This window comes from Tursiops truncatus, chromosome 3 (assembly GCF_011762595.2).
Source record: "Tursiops truncatus isolate mTurTru1 chromosome 3, mTurTru1.mat.Y, whole genome shotgun sequence".
Taxonomy (NCBI): Eukaryota; Metazoa; Chordata; class Mammalia; order Artiodactyla; family Delphinidae; genus Tursiops; species Tursiops truncatus.
In genome coordinates this window covers 159,862,000-159,881,168 of record NC_047036.1, presented here as the reverse complement: position 1 = coordinate 159,881,168, position 19,169 = coordinate 159,862,000, and the positions used below count along the sequence as shown (strand labels likewise).

The following is a 19,169-nucleotide window of genomic DNA, read 5'->3' as shown; positions in this document are numbered from 1 at the left end:
GCAGTGGGTCAGATGGTGTCAGGACCCTGGGACAGTCTGCTCCCATCTCCCCCTCCTCCTCCCTGCCCCTGGTTGCCACCCATTTAGTGTTGCACATCCAAATCCCGCACTTCATTATTGTTATTTATGCCTTCAACTATCAATTATCTTTTACAGAAACATAATGAGAAAAAGGTCTTTCATGTTCATAAATGTTCACTGTAACCTGACAGTCTTCATCCTCTGTGCAGATGTGCATGTCCATCTGGTGTCACTCTCCCTTCCTCCTAAAGAACTTCCAGAACCTTCCTTGTAATGCAGATCTGCTACAAACAGACTCTCAGCCTCTGTCTGAACAAGTCTTTATGTCACCTTCTCTTTTCACTGTATATGGAATTCTGGGTTGGCAGTGTTCTTTCCTCAGTGTTTTGAAGATGTCCTTCTGTGGTCTCTGAGCTTGTTTCTGACATTTGGCCTCGTGAGCGCGTCTCCGTTTGTGGTGCATCAGTCAGCCCGCTGCACTTGTTTGCTTATGGTGTGTTGCCACGTGGTTCCTTGTTTTCTGCTGGAGCTTCTTAGGTCAGTGGATTTATAGTATTTGTCACATTTGGGGGTTTGAGGCTATTATTCCTTTGGATATCATGCCCTTGGGATTCCAGTTACATGTATAATGGACTTCTTAGTACTGTCCCACAGTTCACCACGGCTTTTTTTTGGTAATCTTTTTATTTTCCCATATGCATGCACACACGCATATCTACAGAGTTCTTGTCGGAGTGTGCAAGCGGCGTGGGAAGACAGTTTTCACCTAACATACGTTTCTGGGCCATGGCCCCGCACCACCATCTACGCAGCACTCCATGGCAAGGTTCCAGAACGTCCCACGCAGCCTCGCGGCGCTCATTGCCGCGGTGAGACATCTGGACGTCTTCCTCATGTCCGGGCACTACTTCGGCTTTTCCGTGTTCCTACTCACACACACTGGCCTTGGGCGCCTGTGGTAATACTCCTCCCCTCATGCTTCCCACGCCTGGATTTCCCACCGTCTAGGGCCACGGGCTGGCCTTCCTCACCTCCCACAGTCTTCAGACACGCAGCCGGACTCACCAAGGCTTTGTTCATTTTCCTGTAGATTTTTTTGTGTGTGATTCATTTTGGGTAAATTGACATTACTTTGTCATCAGATTCACTAACCTTTTCTTCCACAGTGTTTAACGTTAATCCCACCCAGTAAGTATTTCATCAAGATACTGCATTTCTCAGCTCAAGAAGTTCCATGTGACTCTCCTCTGGTACTTCATATTCCTCTTCTCACCAGTTCAAGGTTCCCTTTAAGCCCTTGAGCATTTTAAATTTAGAATAGTTGCTCTAAAGTGAAACCCTTGTCTGATAGTTCCATCTTCTCTGTCCTTTCTGGGTCTGTTTCCATTGACTGATTTTTCTCCTGGGTTAAGGTTCACATTTTTCTACAGCTTCACATGTCTGGAGAGTTTTGGATTTTGGATACTGTGTGTTGTAGATTCCATGGGATTGTCTGCTGGATTTTATTGTCTTAAAGCGTGTCAGTTCGGCTGGCTGCTGGCAGGCAGTTTGGTTAGCAGTGGATCAGCTGATCTTGGGGAAGCTTGTTTTTGAAATTTCTTAGTAAGGGGAATAAGAGAACCCCTTAAATGAGGGCTGGTTTAGCTCCACTGCTGAGTGGTGCAGTGAGGACTCCTCTGGGCTGGCTGTCTGTGGCGTCTCCTGGCCCATATTCCTGGGCTTGGGGCCCCAGCCCAGGGAGAGACCCGAAGCCTTCCTGGGCAGCAGCTCAAGGCCCCCTGCAGGTGCCAGGAGCTGTCCCTCTGCACTGTCCCTACCTTCATGGGCCTCTGCCCGCACGTGCAGTTCCTTCGGCCTCCCTGGCCCGTGGTCCAGAGGTTCCTGGAGGCAGTGAGCTGAGCAGTCCAGAGGCTCCCTTGGCCGTTTCCCTTCTTTCACATCTCTGGCCAGTGCTGCCTGCATTCACTTTGAAAGCATTGTTGTGTGTTTTGTCCAGCACCCTAGTTGTCACCAGTGGATGGCTTGTCTGGTCCCAGGTGGTCTGTCTGGCCCTGACATGGGGGCCTGCTTGTGAAGAAACTGAGAAGATTCAACGGGACAGCTATCTGTCCATTCACCCCTCCATCCATCCAGTGAATATTTCCTGGGCTCGGGTGGCCCACCATGGCCTTCCAGTGGTGGAAAGGCCTGCCCCCTCTAAGTGGAGTGCAGGGCATGAGTCACCGGCCTAATCACCAAAATCCCCAGACAGAAGGTTGGAGGTGACTGCAGCAGACGTGGCTGTGTCCTCCTGGGGTCAGCCTGCAAGTCCCTGAAGGGCTCAGAGAACGGGAGGCTGCAAATGTGTGTACCACCCAGCACAGAGAACCTTGGAGGTGGCAGGTGGAGTTGGATCCTGGCCCTGTGTCGGTTTGGGCGAGTCATTTGACCCCCTCTGATGCCTGAGGTTTGTGGTGGAGTTTAGCAATAACAAGCCTAAATTCAGCTCTTAGCCTGCAGCCTGCAGGATGTGTTCCTGGGTGCCATGTGCCCTGGTCCCGTGGTGCCCCCCCTGCTCAGGATGGCTCTGGGTCCCGAGCCTTCACCAGGCTGTTAAGACAAGGGAAGTGCAGGCGGGCTGTTCCTCAGGGATCCTGGATCTTTGGCTTTCAGTGTGGCCTGCCTACAGGAGGTTGGAAGTTGCCGGCCTGGGGCCTTGAGGCTGCTCTGCCCAGGTTTCCCCGGAACCTTCAGGAACAGCCAGCATCAGACCTGCACAGTGTGCAGCGCTGCTGGTAGACCACAGCCACTCCTACTCCCACCAGCCCAGTGGCCACCCACTGGAGTCAGGCACAGGCCTTTGATGGGTGGGGCTTGTGTCCTGAGCACACCCAGTGGACACCCAGCAACCTCCAAGTAAGGGTCCCCATTGGCGTCCACTGCAGCTTGCTGGTTGGAGCAGGAATTAGCCCAGATGGTCCTGTCCTGCCTTGTTTAACAGCAGAGGGTGGAAGTGGGGCCATGGCCCCAGGTGCTGGGAGGCACCTCTGTCATTGTGAGCAACCCATATGGCAGGGTTTCCAGAGGGGCCCGCGGCACTTGGGGTTACCCTCAGACTACCTGCCCCACTTTGAACCTGACTCGGAAGGGAGAGAGCCGATGAGTTTATCACGTGACCAGCTTCCTTCCGATAGTTTCTTGGAGGTGACAGGGCTGGATGCACTTTGAGTAATTCAAATAAAGTGTATTTGCTTCACAGTAAGCACCTGAAAACTTCTGTTTAAGAAGATATTTTGATCTAAAACAGATCTCCATTTCAAGTAGCCCCTGCGCCACAACAAAACAGTAGTTGCCAGAGGCCACTTTGGTGGATGTTGAAGACGCACAAGTAGTTTTTAAGTACATTTTAGAACGCTTTAGAAAATTCTCTTTTCTTAAACCTTCTTGTAAAAATTTTAATTTTGTTGTGCTTCATTAAAATGTTATTGGGCCTCCAAGCTGGGAGTCTGTGACAGGTGGGATGGTCACATGCCAGTGTGCAGGACACTCCAAAATCAGAGACTCCTGCAGCCCTTGGAGAGGTGCCCTGGCCAGTGCCTGTGTTTCCTCCTGGAAACCGGATGCGGGGGACACAGTGGTGAGCAGGCAGCTTACCTACCGGCACCCCATGTGGAAAGGTCTGCAGAAAGGATCAAGGCTGTTGCCCCCAGGACAGAGGAAAACTGATGGGCGAGAGCCACAGCCAGCTTAGGCAGCTGCATTAACCCAGATCACTGAGGGTGGGCCCTCTGGTGCCAGCAGATGTGCTTTTGACTGCTCTTGGTCGCCAGCTCTTCGGCAGCATGGGCTGAGTGCCATCAGAATACACCTCAGGGGAGGGACTTCCCTGGCGGTCCAACGGTTTGGACTCTGTGCTTTCACTGCTGAGGGCCCGGGGTCAATCCCTGGTCAGGGAACTAAGATCCCACAAGCTGCAAGGTGCAGCCAGTCAGTCAGTCAGTAAACAGACAGCCACGGAGCAACTAAGCCCGTGCGCCACAGCTATTGATCCTGCGCTCTAGAGCCCGTGAGCTACAGCTGTTGAGCCCACGTGCCACACTACTGAAGCCTGCACGCCTGGAGCCCATGCTCTGCAACAAGAGAAGCGACTGCAATGAGAAGCCCGCGCACCACAACGAAGAGTAGCCCCCGCTCGCCGCAACTAGAGAAAGCCCGCGCACAGCAACAAAGATCCAACGCAGCCAAAAATAAATAAATAAAATAAATAAGTAAATTTATAAAACAAACGAACGTACCTCAGGGGAAGTCCCTGGTGGTCCAGTGATTAGGACTCTCTGCTTTCACTGCCGAGGGTGCGGGTTCCATCTTTGGTCAGGGAACTAAGATCCCATAAGCCGTGGAGCGTGACCCAAAAAAATGGAAAAGAAGAAAAAAAAATACACCTCAGTCATTGACCAAGTGTCATTGACTCCTCTTTTTGTTCCAAAGTCTTCCAAATGGGGGCTCTTATCCCCTCTGCCGGCACAGGGGCTGGTGGAATTTAGACAGGTCTTGGCTTGGTGTCTTTTTTGCTAATAACGATAGACAGGTGGCCCATCACCTACATGTGTGTGTGTGCGCGCGTGTGCGTATGCATGCACGCGTGCACAGTGGTATGAGTGAATTGCTCTGTTGTCGATGAGAAGGACCTGGCCTGATCCTCCTACTGGAGGGAGGAGACACCACAAGAACCCATGTGGCCCGGACCCTGGTTCTATGATGAAAGTCAGGCGGCATGGGGACACACGCTTGAAGCCAGCCCTCCTGGCGTAGTGGAGGAAGCTTGGGATTTTAGACCTCTTGGCTAACTGCTCTACAGTATAAAGTCTTATTCTCAGTGCCCTTGGGGATTGAATGACTTTGTGAGAAAAGAGTCTCCCAAATAACTTGCTTGACAACTAGGCCAGTTAAATGCTTCACTAGATGGCCCACAGGGAGCGTGTGATCCAGGGGGAGGATGGCCCACCACACCATCGAGTCAGCCAGGCACCAGGGGGGCTGCCCTGATGGAGTCTCTCCTGGGAAGGTGCACCCTTCTTAGTTCCTCTCCTTCGCTACCTAAATCCGGGCTCACATCATTGCTGATGTCATGGCCTCTGTCCCCCAAGCCCCTGGAACACAGAGGCTTTGCTGTGTGTGGATGACAGACACACATGGTGCTATGGTTAGCCCCGAGCTGAGTCTTGCATGGAGATCTGAACCGAGAGACCTGGGGGCATGAGAACCAAGTCCTGCATGCTCTTTACTACCATGGTGTCCCACGTCTCTGCTCCGGGCTTTGCACTTGCTGTTCCCTGGTCAAGAACACCCTGACTTCCTAGCTTTCATGATCAGGTGATGTCAGTAGAGAGCTCCGTAATGACGACCGACAGGGTGGCTTTACCTTGACGCTGTCTTTGCTGTGTGCTTGTGTGTTCTGCTGTTTCCCTTCCACCCACTTTACATCACTCTTGCACTGAAAATGGTTAACAGACGGGAGTCTCTCCCCATGTTCAGGTGGTGTTCCTCAAAGCCCACACGAGTCTTCAGAGAAAGACCCTCTGTATGCCCTAGGGCAGGTCACAGCATTATGGAGGCATCATTTGTAACCCATAGAACTTCCCCATTTTAGGTGTATAGTCAGTGAGTGTTAATGTTCTACCCAAGAAGTTCCCCCCAGCCCTTCTGCAGCCACTCCCCACTTCCAGGCACTCACTGATCTTTAGTTTTGCCTTTTCTGGAACTTTATATAGATGGAATCATCCATCGTGTGGTGTTATATGTTGGGCTACTCTCACTTAGCTGGTGGCTTTGAGGTTTGTCCACGTTGTGTCCATCAGGAGTTCGTTTCTTTTTATTTCTGGGTAGTATTCTGTTGTTTCTCTGTCTACCAACTGATGGACATTTGGGTTGTTGGCTATTTTTTGAATAGTAAGAGTATTCTGCTATGTATGTCTTTTGTGCAGACATATATTTTCATTTCTCTTGGGTATATCCCTAGGAATGGAATTGCTGGGTCATGTGGTAACTCTGTGTTTAGCCTTTTAAGAAACTGCCAGACTTTTCTACAGCACCTTGTATGTTCCCACCAGTAAAGGACGAGGGTTCTGGGGTGTTGTCTTTTTTCTTTTAGCTAGCCCAGTAGGTGCCTGCGCCGTCTCTTCCTCACTGATGAGTAAGGGCTTCTGCCGTGCTTATTGGCCACCTGCAGGTCTTCTTTTTGATCTCTGTCTTTAACCCATTTCCAAGCAGAGGCCACTTAAATGTTGCATCTGCAGGGGCCCAGCTAGGCGGGGCCCCCACCGGTGCTGCTCCTCTAGTACTCTGAACAGCAGCCCAGGCAGTGGTCTGGTTGTGGTTTGCGGGATGGGTCATCTGGTCCTGAGCCTGCTTTGAAGGGACCTTGGCCCTTGTCTCAGCAGCACGGTGGCCCTTGTGCCTGCAGGGGCTGGAGCAGCACAAGGGGCTGGAGGACCTCCCATATCTGCCAGCCTGGCGGTGAGGAGTGTTGTGCTTTAGAAGTGTGGGGTGGTTTCTGGGGGGTCAGATCCCATGGAGGTAAGTGCTGGAGCTCCGTGTGACCTCTCAGGTCTGCTCCAAATGGCGGAGTCCTTGGAGATCCTTGGCAAAAGGGGAGGCTCCTGGTAAGCAAAGTGGGGTGAGTGTGTGGCCCACAAGGTCCAAGCTGGCTGAGCCCTGTCTCCCTCACATGCCTACAGCCCTTGGCCCACTTGGTGACGGGGTCACGGGCACCAAGATGCCAGTCTGCCCATTGGTTGGTTCTCCCCACGTGTATGTAGCTCCTCTACCCACCCAGGGCTTGCGGTGGGCCTGACATTCTGAGTGGGGAGCAGACAGGTAGCCACTCCAGATGCTCTGAGAGAGGCGTGGGGGGGCCCAGGTGGGAGAGCCTCCCCTCCCTCTAGGGGGCGCTAGGGTGGAGACCTGACAGGTGGGCTCTGATGGAGGTGGGAGAGCCCAAGACTTTGGCACCCTGTGGAGGAACTGGGGAGGACAATGGGCACAGAGGCCAATTTGGGCCCTGTGGGTTTGGGGGTAGAGGGAAGGGGTTGTGGTGACAAACCAGCACCACCCTGTCGGGTGATGTCTGCTACACAGAAGGTGGGTGCTGAGAGCCCCAAGATAGATGAGAAAAAGAGGTGCGACCCTCCATCTGGATCCGTGTTCTTTCTGAAATTCCACCAGAAGGCTGATCTCTGAATAGCTAAAGCTTAAATTATTTTGAGTTTTTTGGTGTATTTTTTCTTGTGACATTTGGAAATTCCGCCACTCCAAGTGCAGTGACAAGCTGCTCTGAAGCTGTGACGTGGGAGCTGGGCAGGCGTTGGGCTCTGTCCTGCCAGGGTGTTGGGGGGCAGGGCGTCACCTCATCAGCCTGCCTCCTGGCTGGTGGTGCTCACCCACCCCGATTCCTTTCCAGTGGGGTGTTTCTGAGGCAGGATGACCTGGGCTGTTGTTGGTTTTGGGCGAATGGTGAAAGGGGGCTGCCCATTGCCTGTATCTTCACTCTTGCCTCTCATGTGTACCTTCAGCCCTGGCCCCTGTGCCATCTGAGGAACTCCTATTGATCCTTCAAAACCCTGCTCCAGTAACCTTTCCTGTAATTTTCAACATGTGTGGATTTTATTTCACCCCTCCTGAAAACACTGTCCTTATCTGGCTCCTTGTATGACTGGGAAGTGAGTCTTTGAATTTCCAGATTCTTTATTGACATTTTTCCATCTTGCTTTTTTGCAGGACTCTGTTTCACTGAGACCTTCGATCCGATTTCAAGGAAGTCAGGGGGTGAGTCTTTTTTTGGTCTTAATCATATTTAGAATTGTGGAACTGGTGTGCTCCCTGCCCTGTTAGGGCTTGCTGGGCACAGCAGCCGGCTGGGAGCAGTGTTTTGGCCCCATCCACTTTTGTGCCAGGCTGGGCCCTATGCTGAGTCAAGGTGTGCCTCTGGTTGCCTCCAGGCTGGTCCTGTGGCTGGGGCCACACCAACAGGCCATCTGTGGTCTGAAGGCAGCTCTCCTGTCCAGTGGCTCTTCAGTCTCTCCCACTTCCTTCCTGTAGCCGCCAATCTGACTTGATCTCTGTGCTGATTCAAAACTATGGCCCCAGAGCCCAAGCAAGCCTGGAACTGTGCCCCCCCAGGGTGGGACGCTTGTCTCTGTTGGTGGACCTGGGACCATGGGTGTTTGTCTGGCTTTTGGTACTGGGCAGGGGGGTTATAGAAACTCAACATTCCCATTTTTTCGTGAAAGGTATTTGATTCTAAATAACCATCTTACAGAAAAATTGGGGAATGGAAGAAAGGGTGGGTTGTCTATAATCCTTACCCCCCCAGGTCTTAGGACCCCCATATCGTCCACCTACCAAAGGTGCTTTAGAACACTTTAGTTTTTCTTCTAGTCTTCATTGCAAGTCTTTTTTTTTTTTTTTAAATCTGAAGAGTTGCCATATGTGTCTAAGTCAGTTTCCACCTGACAGCCTGCTGGCTTCTTACAGAACCAGGGGTTCTGTGGGTTTTGCCCCAGCCAGCATGCTCCAGAGAGATGGAGCCTTGAGGAGATATGTGTCTGAATGTGCAGATACATTGATACCAAGAGATTTATTGCAAGACATTGACTCATGTGGTAGTGGGGCTGATGAGTCTGAATTCCATGGGGCAGGTAGGAGCTGGCACTGGGGTTCATAGGTGAGCTTCTTCCTCCTCAGGGAGGCCTTAGTTTCCTTCTTAAGGCCTTCAGCTGATTGGATGAGGCCCACCCAGAGCATGGAGGGTCATCTCCTTAAAGTCCGCTGGTCGTGGGTGTCACTGCATCTACGGAGTACCTCCACGGCACACCCAGATTACCATTCATAGAGTCTTTGGGGGCTGTGGCCTGGCCAGGGGCACACACGAACTGACCATCACCCCAAGACCAGTCAAGGTCGGTGGGGCCCTCCCCCCGACACCCCCACCCCCCCGCCTCCCCGTGCCTCCTCTGGGGCTTCCTCCACACCTTCATTGGCCCCATCAGTCTTCTGCCAGTCACCCTTTTGCAGTCTCCACTTTATCTTCCCTGACATTTCCCCAGGGGTTGGAGGTCAATGCTGGGCTTGCTGCCAGACTGGCCCAGTGGCGCCCTCTTGTGGCCCATGATCACTCTGTGCCTTCAGCAGCTGTGGGAAGATGAGGAAGCCAGTGCACGGATTGGTGTTCATTTATCCAGTGAGCGATGCTTTCTAGTCAGCAAGGCACCACGTGGCTGCTCATAGAAGCGCTGTGAGGTTCTCCTGGGTTGTACCCCGTGTCGCCCAAATTCCTGTGCAAAACCTAAGAGCCACATCCATTCAAGTTAGGGGTCCCAACATCTTAGTCTTAGACTTATGCTTTGCCCACATTTCCTTCCTTCTGGGCATTCTCATGTGTAATGGAGTTCCTAGAAGGTTCTGAGGGTGTGGAGGCCCTGCGCTGCAGCTCGGGGCAAGCCAGGCCATGAGTCTCCACTAAGAGGCTATTCCCTGTCTGAGACCATGTGAGGGCTGGAGGGGGCTGTGTGACAAGGGGGGTGCTTTCCCAGCTTGCTGTGAAGGATCAGGTGCTAAGTCTGCCCCTTATGACCTCTGGACCTTGTCCTTCTCCTCCTGGGCATTGATGGAATGTGACCATTCCTCCCTGCCAGGTGTGAGAGGCCTGGCCTGGTGCCAGGCACACGGCGGACTCTGTCCTGACCAGGCCATACCTGCATGGTCACCCAGAGCGGAGGAGGGGAGGAGGCAGGGTGCCTCGCTCTCCGCTCCCACTTCTCCTGGTCGCTCCGTACACTCCACCTGTGAGGTTGGAAATAGAGTAGGAGGCTGGCGGGTGGAGTTGGGCAGGCTCATTCAGCGTTCCTGATGCTTGGGCTGACTCGATGTTCTGGACCCCGTGTAGGCCGACAGGGCCCACTTCCCAGAGGCCCATGAAGCTGGCAGACTGAAGATTGAGACCCTATTTGCTCCTTAGCTCAAGGACCTTGGCCAGATCTTCTCCCTCTGTCCCTTGGCCTCCCTGCCCAGGAGATGGGCCACCCACCTCAAGGGTTGTATGCAGGTTAACTTGGCCTTAGGAGAACCAGAGTCCTCCCTGCATTCCAGAACCCGCTCACTCAGTTCCTGGTGCTAATCCCCACCTGATGTGAATGCAGTACAGCTGGCGTAGGGTCTCGGTGTCACTCAGCTCCTGGGTTGGGAGTCACATCCAGTCCAGCCACCTCCCCGCCTGTGCTGTGAGCACCACAAGGGCTGGGTGCTGTACGGCTGGGCCCCGGTGTTGGCTGGTTCCTTGGGGCAACTGTATGGCATTGCCAGGCTCCCCGGAGAGCCTGGCCCCACCTGTAGCACATCCATGATCTAGGGCATCTAGGGCATCGTCTTCAGAGCAAAATGCTCACCTTTGTTTCATTTGCCGTGTACATGTGTGTTCTCTGCCCTCTCACAGACACTGAGCTGGCTGACCTGGGCCCCTCTGCCATCAGGGGTCACTTCTAAGTTGTCAGCCCCTGACAGCTGGTGAAGCGTCAGGCTGCAGAGGGGAAAAGAAAACCCCACTTGGCCGGCTGCAGCCCAGCACTCTTCAGTTGATGAAAAAAGAAAGAAAGGGAAGTAGGGTTGGCATCCAGGGCTGTTGAAGGCATTTGCATGTGCTGCAGCAGGAACCCAAACGGCAGTTTACAGAATGAGGTTTGGTGGCACTTGTCAAGGGCCTTTGACTGGTGTCTCTGTGATCTAGGAGCCAACTCTGCGGGAATCATTAGGGATGTGCGCAAGATTGAGCCACAGGGGTGCTTGTTGCTGTGTCACGGGGATAACTTGGAAAGCCCGGGAAGGGGCGGGCAGGTGGGCGGGCGTTGTGCACTCCCGCTTCCCAGGGCCCACAGTGTGCGGGAGCGGCTCTCCAGAAGGAAATAGGTGCTTAGAAAGCGCCCTGGGTCTGGGGTTGAGGAAGCTAGCCTCCCAGTGGGCGGAAGAGGCCACTACAACTCTTAGGAGTTGTATTTAGCTGCGCAGTAGTAACTCTTTACCCAAAATATGTTTTATTCTGAGGGTTCCCTGGAAAAGAAAGATAATGAAAACAAACGTTCTCTGAAAACCCCTCTGGCTGGAGAGAGCCTGGCTCATCAGTTTGGTTCCTGTGTGTGCCTGTTTTGTCTTGTTCTTACCTGACTGGAATACCAAGTGCTCCCCACCATTTATCCCCCACCCAGCTCGGGACCTGATTTGTCTCGTCGAAGCTCCCACCTGCACCGCAGACAGACCAGGCCCGGCAGGTCTGGGGGAGGGCTGCCGGCCTGACTTGGGACAGATTTCAAAGGGGGTTGATTTAAGGGCTCTGGCAGGGACTCGACCTACTCGCAGTGGAACCAACACCCCCTCTTGGGCCTTAGGCCTCAGAGGCGGATGTCAGTCCCTCAGGTGCCCAGGACCATTTGGGATGGGACAAGGCTGTTTGTTGCTCCAGGTCCATCTGTTCGTCTGTGCACACAGACACATGACAACTCCCTCTGCCTCCCCATAACCAGGAGTTGGGGCTAACATCAGATGCACCCAAACCTGCCATGCTCGGGCCAGCTGAGGGCCACGTGGCAGCTGAGACCTGGTCCAGAAGGCACACGTACTGCTAAGCGGGGCCCAAGTTTCGGAAAATGTGTCGAGCTCTCCGCTGTCACAGAGAAAGCCGCGCATTCCTGAGCCATTCGTGCCCAGCTGGCTGGTTTCCCTGCTGGTTTCCAGCGACTGGTAGCCATTAACCAGCATCGTTAACCAGCAGCAAAACAGCCTGTTAACCAGAGGATTCCATAGGGGGTGGTGCCACAGAGCTGGGAAGGGCCTGGGGCTTCAAGAGCCTCCAGTGCCAGGCTCCAAGCAAGCTCCTCTTCCCACCATCCTGCAGCCCCAGTAGCTGCACAGACCCTCCTCTGGGCTCTGTGCTGTGCCCCCGCCTCCAGGATTTTGGAAGTGGCCATACATACCCATGTGGAAAAGGTTCTCACAGGGTAAAAGGATCACAGTGAAGGTTCCACCACACCCCTGCCCAGAGAGAAGCACGGTTGCATCAGAGCTCATGCTGTACGTACCCTCTCCTTTCCTCGTAGGGGCGATAGCCTGATGGGGACTGTGGCAGTCATGGCAGCCACTGCCCTTTGAGCAGACTGAGATGGAAAAATGCCACCTGGGGAGGCCTGGTCTCTGCCAGAGCCGGGATGTGGCGAGGGGAGAGGATCAAGGTCAGGATGGAGGAAGAGCCACCCGTGTTGGGGTTCAGGCTCCATCGGAAGTGCCTTTTGATTTTTCTGACTTTGTGGTGCAGTCTTCCTGCCGCATTTTGGGCGACTGCATCAGTGTGTACCTGGCTGCGGGTGCATCTCCCACAGTGACCCTCAGAAGCATCTGAGTGCTGGGTTTTCAGTTACTTCTATAATGGAGAACAAAAGTCACATCTGCAAAGGAACGAGCAGACAACACAGGGTGGCTACTAGTGCTGGACGAGATGCTGCACACGCACTGGAGCGTGTGTGTGTGTGTGTGTGTGTGTGTATACATGTGTGTTTTCCTGCCCGAGGTGAGTGATAGCAGGCAGTCTGGGTTTGAATTTTTTATAGATGCTGAGTGTGAGCTGCTCCATCTCTTTTTGACCCTCATAAAGAAACAGGTGTCTGTGTTGAGATGAGGGCCTGCGTGGCTGGCCAGGGCCGACCTGGCATTGCCACCCTGGTGGTCTCCTCCATGGACTTTGGCCTCACCTGCCACTGGGTGTGTGTCCTGCGGGGGGGGCCCTGCCCCCGAACTGCATTGACAGGATCGTGCTGGAGGGCCAGGAGAGAGTGCTGGACAGACCCCAGCTGGGTGGCTGGGTGGAGCTGGGCCAACGGGGCAGCCTTTCTCCTGGGCAGCATTCATCCTGGGGCGGGGACGTGGGGGACAGGGATGATCATTGGCCCAAGGTCATTTGCAGTCCTTGGACGGCTGGTGCAGACTGTCCCTCTCCCCCAGGCCAGGCCCTTCCTGCCCTGAGCGGCTGTGCCTGGGAGCCACTCTGTGACGCCTTGGCTCTCAATGTGCGCGGCGGGGGCCTCTCTTTGGAGCAGCGACTGGCTGTGCATTGAGGGCTTCCTGCAGCATTTTGAGCCAGCCCTGGGTTGTGTGACCTCCCAGCTTCCCTCATGGGTCTACACACCACCCTGAGGGCTGGGGCAGGGGAGCCGCATCCCTCCCTGTGGCCCAAGCTGCCGTGTCCTTGCTCTCACGGACAAGGCTCAGACAGGCTGAGCTGCCTGCAGTCACACGTGACAGCTGCGCACAGGGCAGGGGGGATTCAGCCCTGAGCCGCATTCTGTCCAGTGCTGATGAGGTGTGTTAGCGTCCTCACACAACCAAAGAGGAGACGTGCTCGCCCTGGCCTGCTGGGCTGGTGCGACAGCCCAGGAACGAGGCCTGCTGCCCCCTAACCCCCAGTGCTGCCCCTTCTTGTTGACCACCTGTGACCCCACCTTGTGTGTCTGCCTAGCTGTGATGAGCTCCTGTGCTCAAGCCCAGGGATTACTTTAAGGCTGGTCACCTCTGGTGACAGGGTTCTGGAGGCCCTTCCACTGCCTGCACAGGGGCTGGCAGCCGGAATGTCAGGTTTTCCTGTCTGTGTTTTTCAGCAGCTGCTGGCCTTCACCCAGTGTGGGCAGGGGGCCAGAGGGTCGGCCTGGAATAAAGTGGCCTCTGGATGTCCTGCCTATGCTGAACCCTGCACTTTGGCCAGGACTAGTGCTGTCTGTCTGTCTGTCAGCCAGGTCGTCTGTCTCTTCCCTCTGGCGGCTGTGGCTTTGCCTCGCTAGGCTACAGTGGTGCTCTCTGAAGTTGGGGTTACATAAACCATGGCACACGCATCCCCTGTCATGGTTGATTGGGGGCAAGTGCTGCCCCTCTGTGAGCCCCTCGGGGCCCGTGCCTGCCTTATTCACGGACACCCAGGTGGAGTCATCAGTGTTTGGCCTGGAGGAGGTGGAGAGGGCGTTGCTAAGCAGGAGTGCGGGTCAGGGTATCTCGACCTCTCAGCATGCCCTGCCCGCTGCTGACGCCCACCCATCTTGTCTCATCTCATCTTTACGGTTGTCCTGAACCAGATCAGCCCTGTTTGGTGGGGAAACTGAGTCATGGCCCAGCTTGGGGTGGGGTCCCTGCCTCTGGTTGTGTGCTGAGTGCTCTGTGCTCCTCAGACTGAGTTGCCATTGCTGCTTAGAAACCAGACACAGGACCCCACCCCCCTGCCACTGCATGAGAACCCAGGACCCACCAGCAGCCTGTCCATGGTGACACGCTGGTCCTGTCACTGTCGGGAAAACAAAGGTGCGTTTCAAAGGAATGTGGTTGCACATTTCCACTGTAAGGGGCATGCTTCAGGGATGGGCCTGGGTCCTGTGCTGGCCCATCCTGTGGTCCCTTCTGTGCTGTGGACCTACCGGTGATGTCCCCCCCTCTCCACGCAGCACATCTCCATCCCCCAGCCTGACTGCCCCACGGAGCCGCGGACGTTCTCCTTCTACCTCTCCAACATCGGCCGTGACAGCCCCCAGGGCAGCTTTGACTGCATCCAGCAGTACGTCTCCAGGTGAGCCTTGCCCAGGCTGCCCCAGGTCTCCCAGTGGGCAGACCCGCCTCCCCCGACTTCCACTGTGGCGTCCCCCTGCCCCAGCCTGCTGTGCAGATGTTTACCCACCACCTCCAGCCCCAGCGCCCCTTCTTCCCCTTCTCAAGTGAGCTACCCTGGCTCCTTACAGTGTGTTCAGGGCACAGGTCTAGGTCCTGGCGTGCCACCTGTGGCCCAGGGACCTGGGTTCCCTTGTTTCTTTCGGGTCAAGATGTGCCTTGAAGAAACCGTGTTGCCCAAGCCAGCACCAAGCCCCATTTCTTGGACATGGGGGTGGTGGCCGTCTCTCCTGGTCATCCCAGGTGCTCATCCCAGCTTCTGGCCCCTTGTCTTGCAGCCATGGGGATGTCCACCTGGACTGCCTGGGCAGCATCCAGGACAAAATCACAGTGTGTGCCACCGACGACTCCTACCAGAAAGCGCGGCAGAGCCTGGCACAGGCTGAGGAGGAGACGCGGAGTCGAGGCGCCATCGTCATCAAGCCCGGAGGCCGTTACCTGGGTGAGGATCAGGGGCCTGGGGCTCCACCTGTGGGGGCCTTGCACCTGCTGGGCAGCTGTCGGGGGAGCAGGAGAGACTCAGGGCCCATCCAGACCAGGAGCGGGAGTGACGGGTTGACAGAGGTAGGATGAGCTGGGTCAGTGTTGGGTCAGGACAGAAGGTCCTTCCTGGGTGGCATCTGCTGCCTTCTGAACCCAAGATGGACTAAGGGACCCGAGAATTCCAGGCATTCTGAATCTCAGGGCTCCTCTCCCAGGCTGTAGCCTCAGGGACCTCTGCCCATCATGGAGACTCACCCTACATGAAGCTAGAGCTTCGGTCTGTCCTCCAGCTGCCACCCCTGCCCTCACCTGCCCAGATGTCTCCTTCCCAAGACCGACGTGGCCGGGGCAAGGTGCAGATGACGAGATGCACCCTGTGGCGGGCGGCCTGCTGCTGTGTTGGGGCCAGCGAGGGGCCATAAGGTGGAGACCAGGAAGGAAACGCATTGATCCCTGTTCACTGGGAAGGCTCTGGCCCCTCAGCATCTGCTTGGAAACAATTTCAGTGAAGTCGAGACACTGACAACATTAAAAGTATAGGGAGAAGAGTACTATCTATTTATCCATTTAGAAAGCCCCGTCATCTTGCTGTAGTCTTCCCGCCTCCTGGATGCAGATGGAGTTAAGGAGTCATTGGAATGCGTTGCCAGGCAAGAAAGCCCTGAGAGAGGTGTGAAACGGCTTACAGCAAGGGAGAACTTGATGGCTTTTGGGGTTTTTTTCTTCTTTAAGGAAAAGCAAGAGCGTTTCACATTGCTCCAAAGAGCATGCGATTTTCCTTGCTTGGCAGTGGGGTTGGCTCTGAATGAAACCCCAGACGGTGCAGGAATCTGTCCTGCCTGTCAGCGCTGGGCCCCAGTGGATGTGGCTGTAAGTGACCAGGGAGCCTGAGCCCTGGGCAGTAAGCTGCCCAAGAGGTGCCAGCCAGAATCTAAAAGGGCTTCAGAGCCTGCTGTTGCTTCAAGATGCAAATGTGGACGTTTGTACACATTTGAATACATTTTGGGTGGGTCTTTCAGTCAAAAACTTGGTCCAAAATTCGTGTTACGGTGCCATTTCGGGTACAATGAAGGTTTTTGCAGTAGTTTACGTTCTGGTGGAAACGCTCGTGTCCTGGCCTCTTAAGCCACCGACGTGCACATCCTGGGTGTGTCAGGCCTCTCCCCCCACCCCACGTCGGCCCGTCAGATGGGTCCTCTGGGGACGAAGTCTGGCCCTGAGGATTCTAAAAGCACTTCTTCCCTGTGTTCATTTGACAAATCAGATTTGAGGGATACATGCAAAAGGAAGTCGTCGTGGAGAGGTTTCTGGCCCAAGGATTCAAGGTGTGCGCTGACTTTGCTCAGCAGTCCTCGTTCCTGCAGTGGCGGGAGCGCCGTCCAAGGTGGAGTTAATGACTTAGGAGTGGAAGCACCCTCCCTCGAGAGCAGTGCTGGAGGCTCCATGGAGGATCCCCTTGTACGTCTCTGTTTGCAGCAAGAGGGTGGGGGATCGGCCTGCTGCCCCCGGGCCTCCAAGCACAGCCAGGTCTGCCCAAGGAGCACTTGCCAGGGCCACAGCTGGGGAGTTGCTCACACCCTGGGGTCTCTAGAGCAGCTGCCCAAGTGGCCCTGACGCCTTTATTTTTCTTCTCCTTTTTCATAAAAAAGAATGACGGATCGTGTGGGACCAGCATAGTGCTGTGGAGTTCAGTCTCTGGGTGCCTGCCTCTGGCAGTTATGGGACTCCCTTGTTAACATCAGCCCCCTCTCCCCATATGGGTCAGGTGTTTGGGTCCCCAGGATGTAGGCTGCCCATGATGAAGTCAGTTAAGGCTCTAAGCCCGCTTCTCTTTCCTGTAGCTCCCGCTTCTGAGACTGTGGGGCCCTGCAAGTGCCCACTGAGCTGTTTGTGGTCAGCAGGTGGCAGTCTCGGCCGCCCAAGGGCCCCACTGAGCAGGTGGGGCTGGACGAGGCTTGAATTGCCTTCTGTTGGGCTTAGTGAGAGCTTGGGGCTGTCGGCCATCGGCCATCCACGGGTGCCCACGAGCTCGCTCAGGAACTTGGCGTCGGCCCCAGGCAGTGGGACACGGTGGCCACTCCCTCACCCCTTCCAGTCCCTAATGCCTGGCTCTTATTGCAGGCAAAAAGGTTCAGTTTCGGAAACCGGCCCCGGGGGCAGTGGATGCTGTGCCCTGCCGGAAGCGGGCGACCCCCATCAACCTGGCAAGCGCCATCAAGAAAACCAGCGCTGGCAGCGTTAGCGGGGTGTCTCAGCGGCCTTTCCGTGACCGGGTGCTGCACCTCCTGGCGCTGAGGCCCTACCGGAAGGCCGAGCTGCTGCTGAGGCTGCAGAAGGACGGCCTGGCCCAGGCGGACAAGGACGCGCTGGACGGCCTCCTCCAGCAGGTGCGTGCTTGCCCTGGACTGGCCTGGGCTGCGCATGTGGCACTCACTGTCCAGGGCCCTCCTCCTTACCAGCTGCGGACACACAGGCAGTGCGCGTAGCACAGGGGATCCAAGACTTCAGTCGCACAAGGTTTTTAGAATTGAACGAAGTCTGAGGAACCCGCAAGCATGAGTTAGCAAGAGCTCGGGCTTCACAGTCAGACAGCAAGGGCCTCCTTATTGCTCATCAGTTGTGGCTCCGGGCAAGGGGCTTCATGTCTGGACCCTCAGGCTTCCATCTGCGGCTGGGGCATGACCACAGCACCTCTCTTGGGGTCAAGAGCTAAGCGGGCAGGAGCGTGGTGCCAGCAGGTGGAGCCTGCTGTTAAGCAACCGGGGCTTTGGAGCAAGGGCGGTGGCCCCAGCACCTTCCTGAGGCCTTACCCTAGAGGAGGCAACTTGAGGACCCCTGAGAAGGTGAGTGGCTCACTCCGGCTTCACCACATCAGCTGGGCCATGTGGATACCACTTTGCCATGAAGTGGGGATGGGCCCCCTCAGAGCGCTGTGAGGATGGCACAGCCAGCAGCAGTCGCGCCAGCATCCTGAGGAGGAGGCGTGGCCCTGCCTCAGATACTCTGGGCACTTGGATGGTGCCTCCTATAGCAGAAAGTACGCGCCCTGACCATCAGTAGCTATGTCTGAGGATGAGTTTCAGATTTACCGAGTTCTTCAGCAGGCCTCTGGGCACTTCTCTTCCCCATCCCCAGTGCAGTCCAAGGCTGCTGTGACCACACAGCACGTTTGTTGGGAGGATTTCGGCATGGCTCTCATCCCCCCGTGCTCTGGCTGGGGTCCCTGTGTTACCCATTACCCCCCGAGGGTTCAGGGCAAAGGGAACGGGTGAAGAGGGAAGAGAGGCCTCTGTGACATTCCCCTGCATTCCGAGGCGCAGATGCAGGCCTGGGCAGGGGCTGGGCCCCATCCACAGAGCAGGTGAAGGGTGCCTCCCCCATCCTTCACCCGAGGAGAATCCTCTTGTGTCCTGAGGGCTGAGGTGCTCGCCAGAGACTCACGTTACTGTCAGGAGCGCCCATGTCCACTCACTGGGTGCTTTTGTGCGGATTTGGCCTCCTGAGCCGCTGTCCCCCACGTGGAGGTCATGCTGGCAAGGACTGAGCAGCACTGTTTCTCCCTGCAAGCTTAGGAGTTGGCTCGGGGCCTATTAGAAGATAGATGCATGGCTCTGGAGCCCAGAAGTTTTCTTTGGCAAAGGGGCTTGCCAAAGCACCCAGAAAGCTCTAGAACCAGGAACAACATTCCCAGGGTGCTCGTTTCCTTGGAAAGTCGCGTGCTGGCCTTGCCCCTGGGAAATGGGGGGAAGTATGTGGGAGGCCCTTTCCCTGGGCTGGGGGCCACCCAGAGCTGCCTCCTGCAGCACGGGGTGACCACAGCAGGGCTGAAGGGAGCTGGACAGAGGCATCAGACATGAGCCAAGACTGGAGACAAGTGCGGCAGCCACGCCCACCCCTGGCTGTGCCCGTAGCTTGCATTGCCATCCAGCCAGGCCCTCGGC

At 55.6% G+C, this 19,169-nt stretch overlaps 2 protein-coding genes across 5 annotated transcripts in view; one reads left to right on the top strand and one right to left on the bottom strand.

Annotated features, from left to right (window-relative positions):
• The window catches only part of UBA52 (ubiquitin A-52 residue ribosomal protein fusion product 1), a 142,723-nt gene that overhangs the window by 75,684 nt on the left and 47,870 nt on the right, over positions 1–19,169 (bottom strand). The gene's annotated exons all lie outside the window — the stretch shown is intronic.
• ELL (elongation factor for RNA polymerase II) overlaps positions 1–19,169 on the top strand; it is an 80,400-nt gene that overhangs the window by 43,189 nt on the left and 18,042 nt on the right. For all 4 annotated transcript variants that reach the window (XM_073803077.1, XM_073803079.1, XM_033853961.2 and 1 more), the window contains 4 exons: positions 7,777–7,824; positions 14,526–14,647; positions 15,024–15,187; positions 17,350–17,615. In XM_073803077.1, coding sequence (XP_073659178.1) covers positions 7,777–7,824; positions 14,526–14,647; positions 15,024–15,187; positions 17,350–17,615 — 600 coding nt within the window. The remainder of the gene's footprint in view (positions 1–7,776; positions 7,825–14,525; positions 14,648–15,023; positions 15,188–17,349; positions 17,616–19,169) is intronic.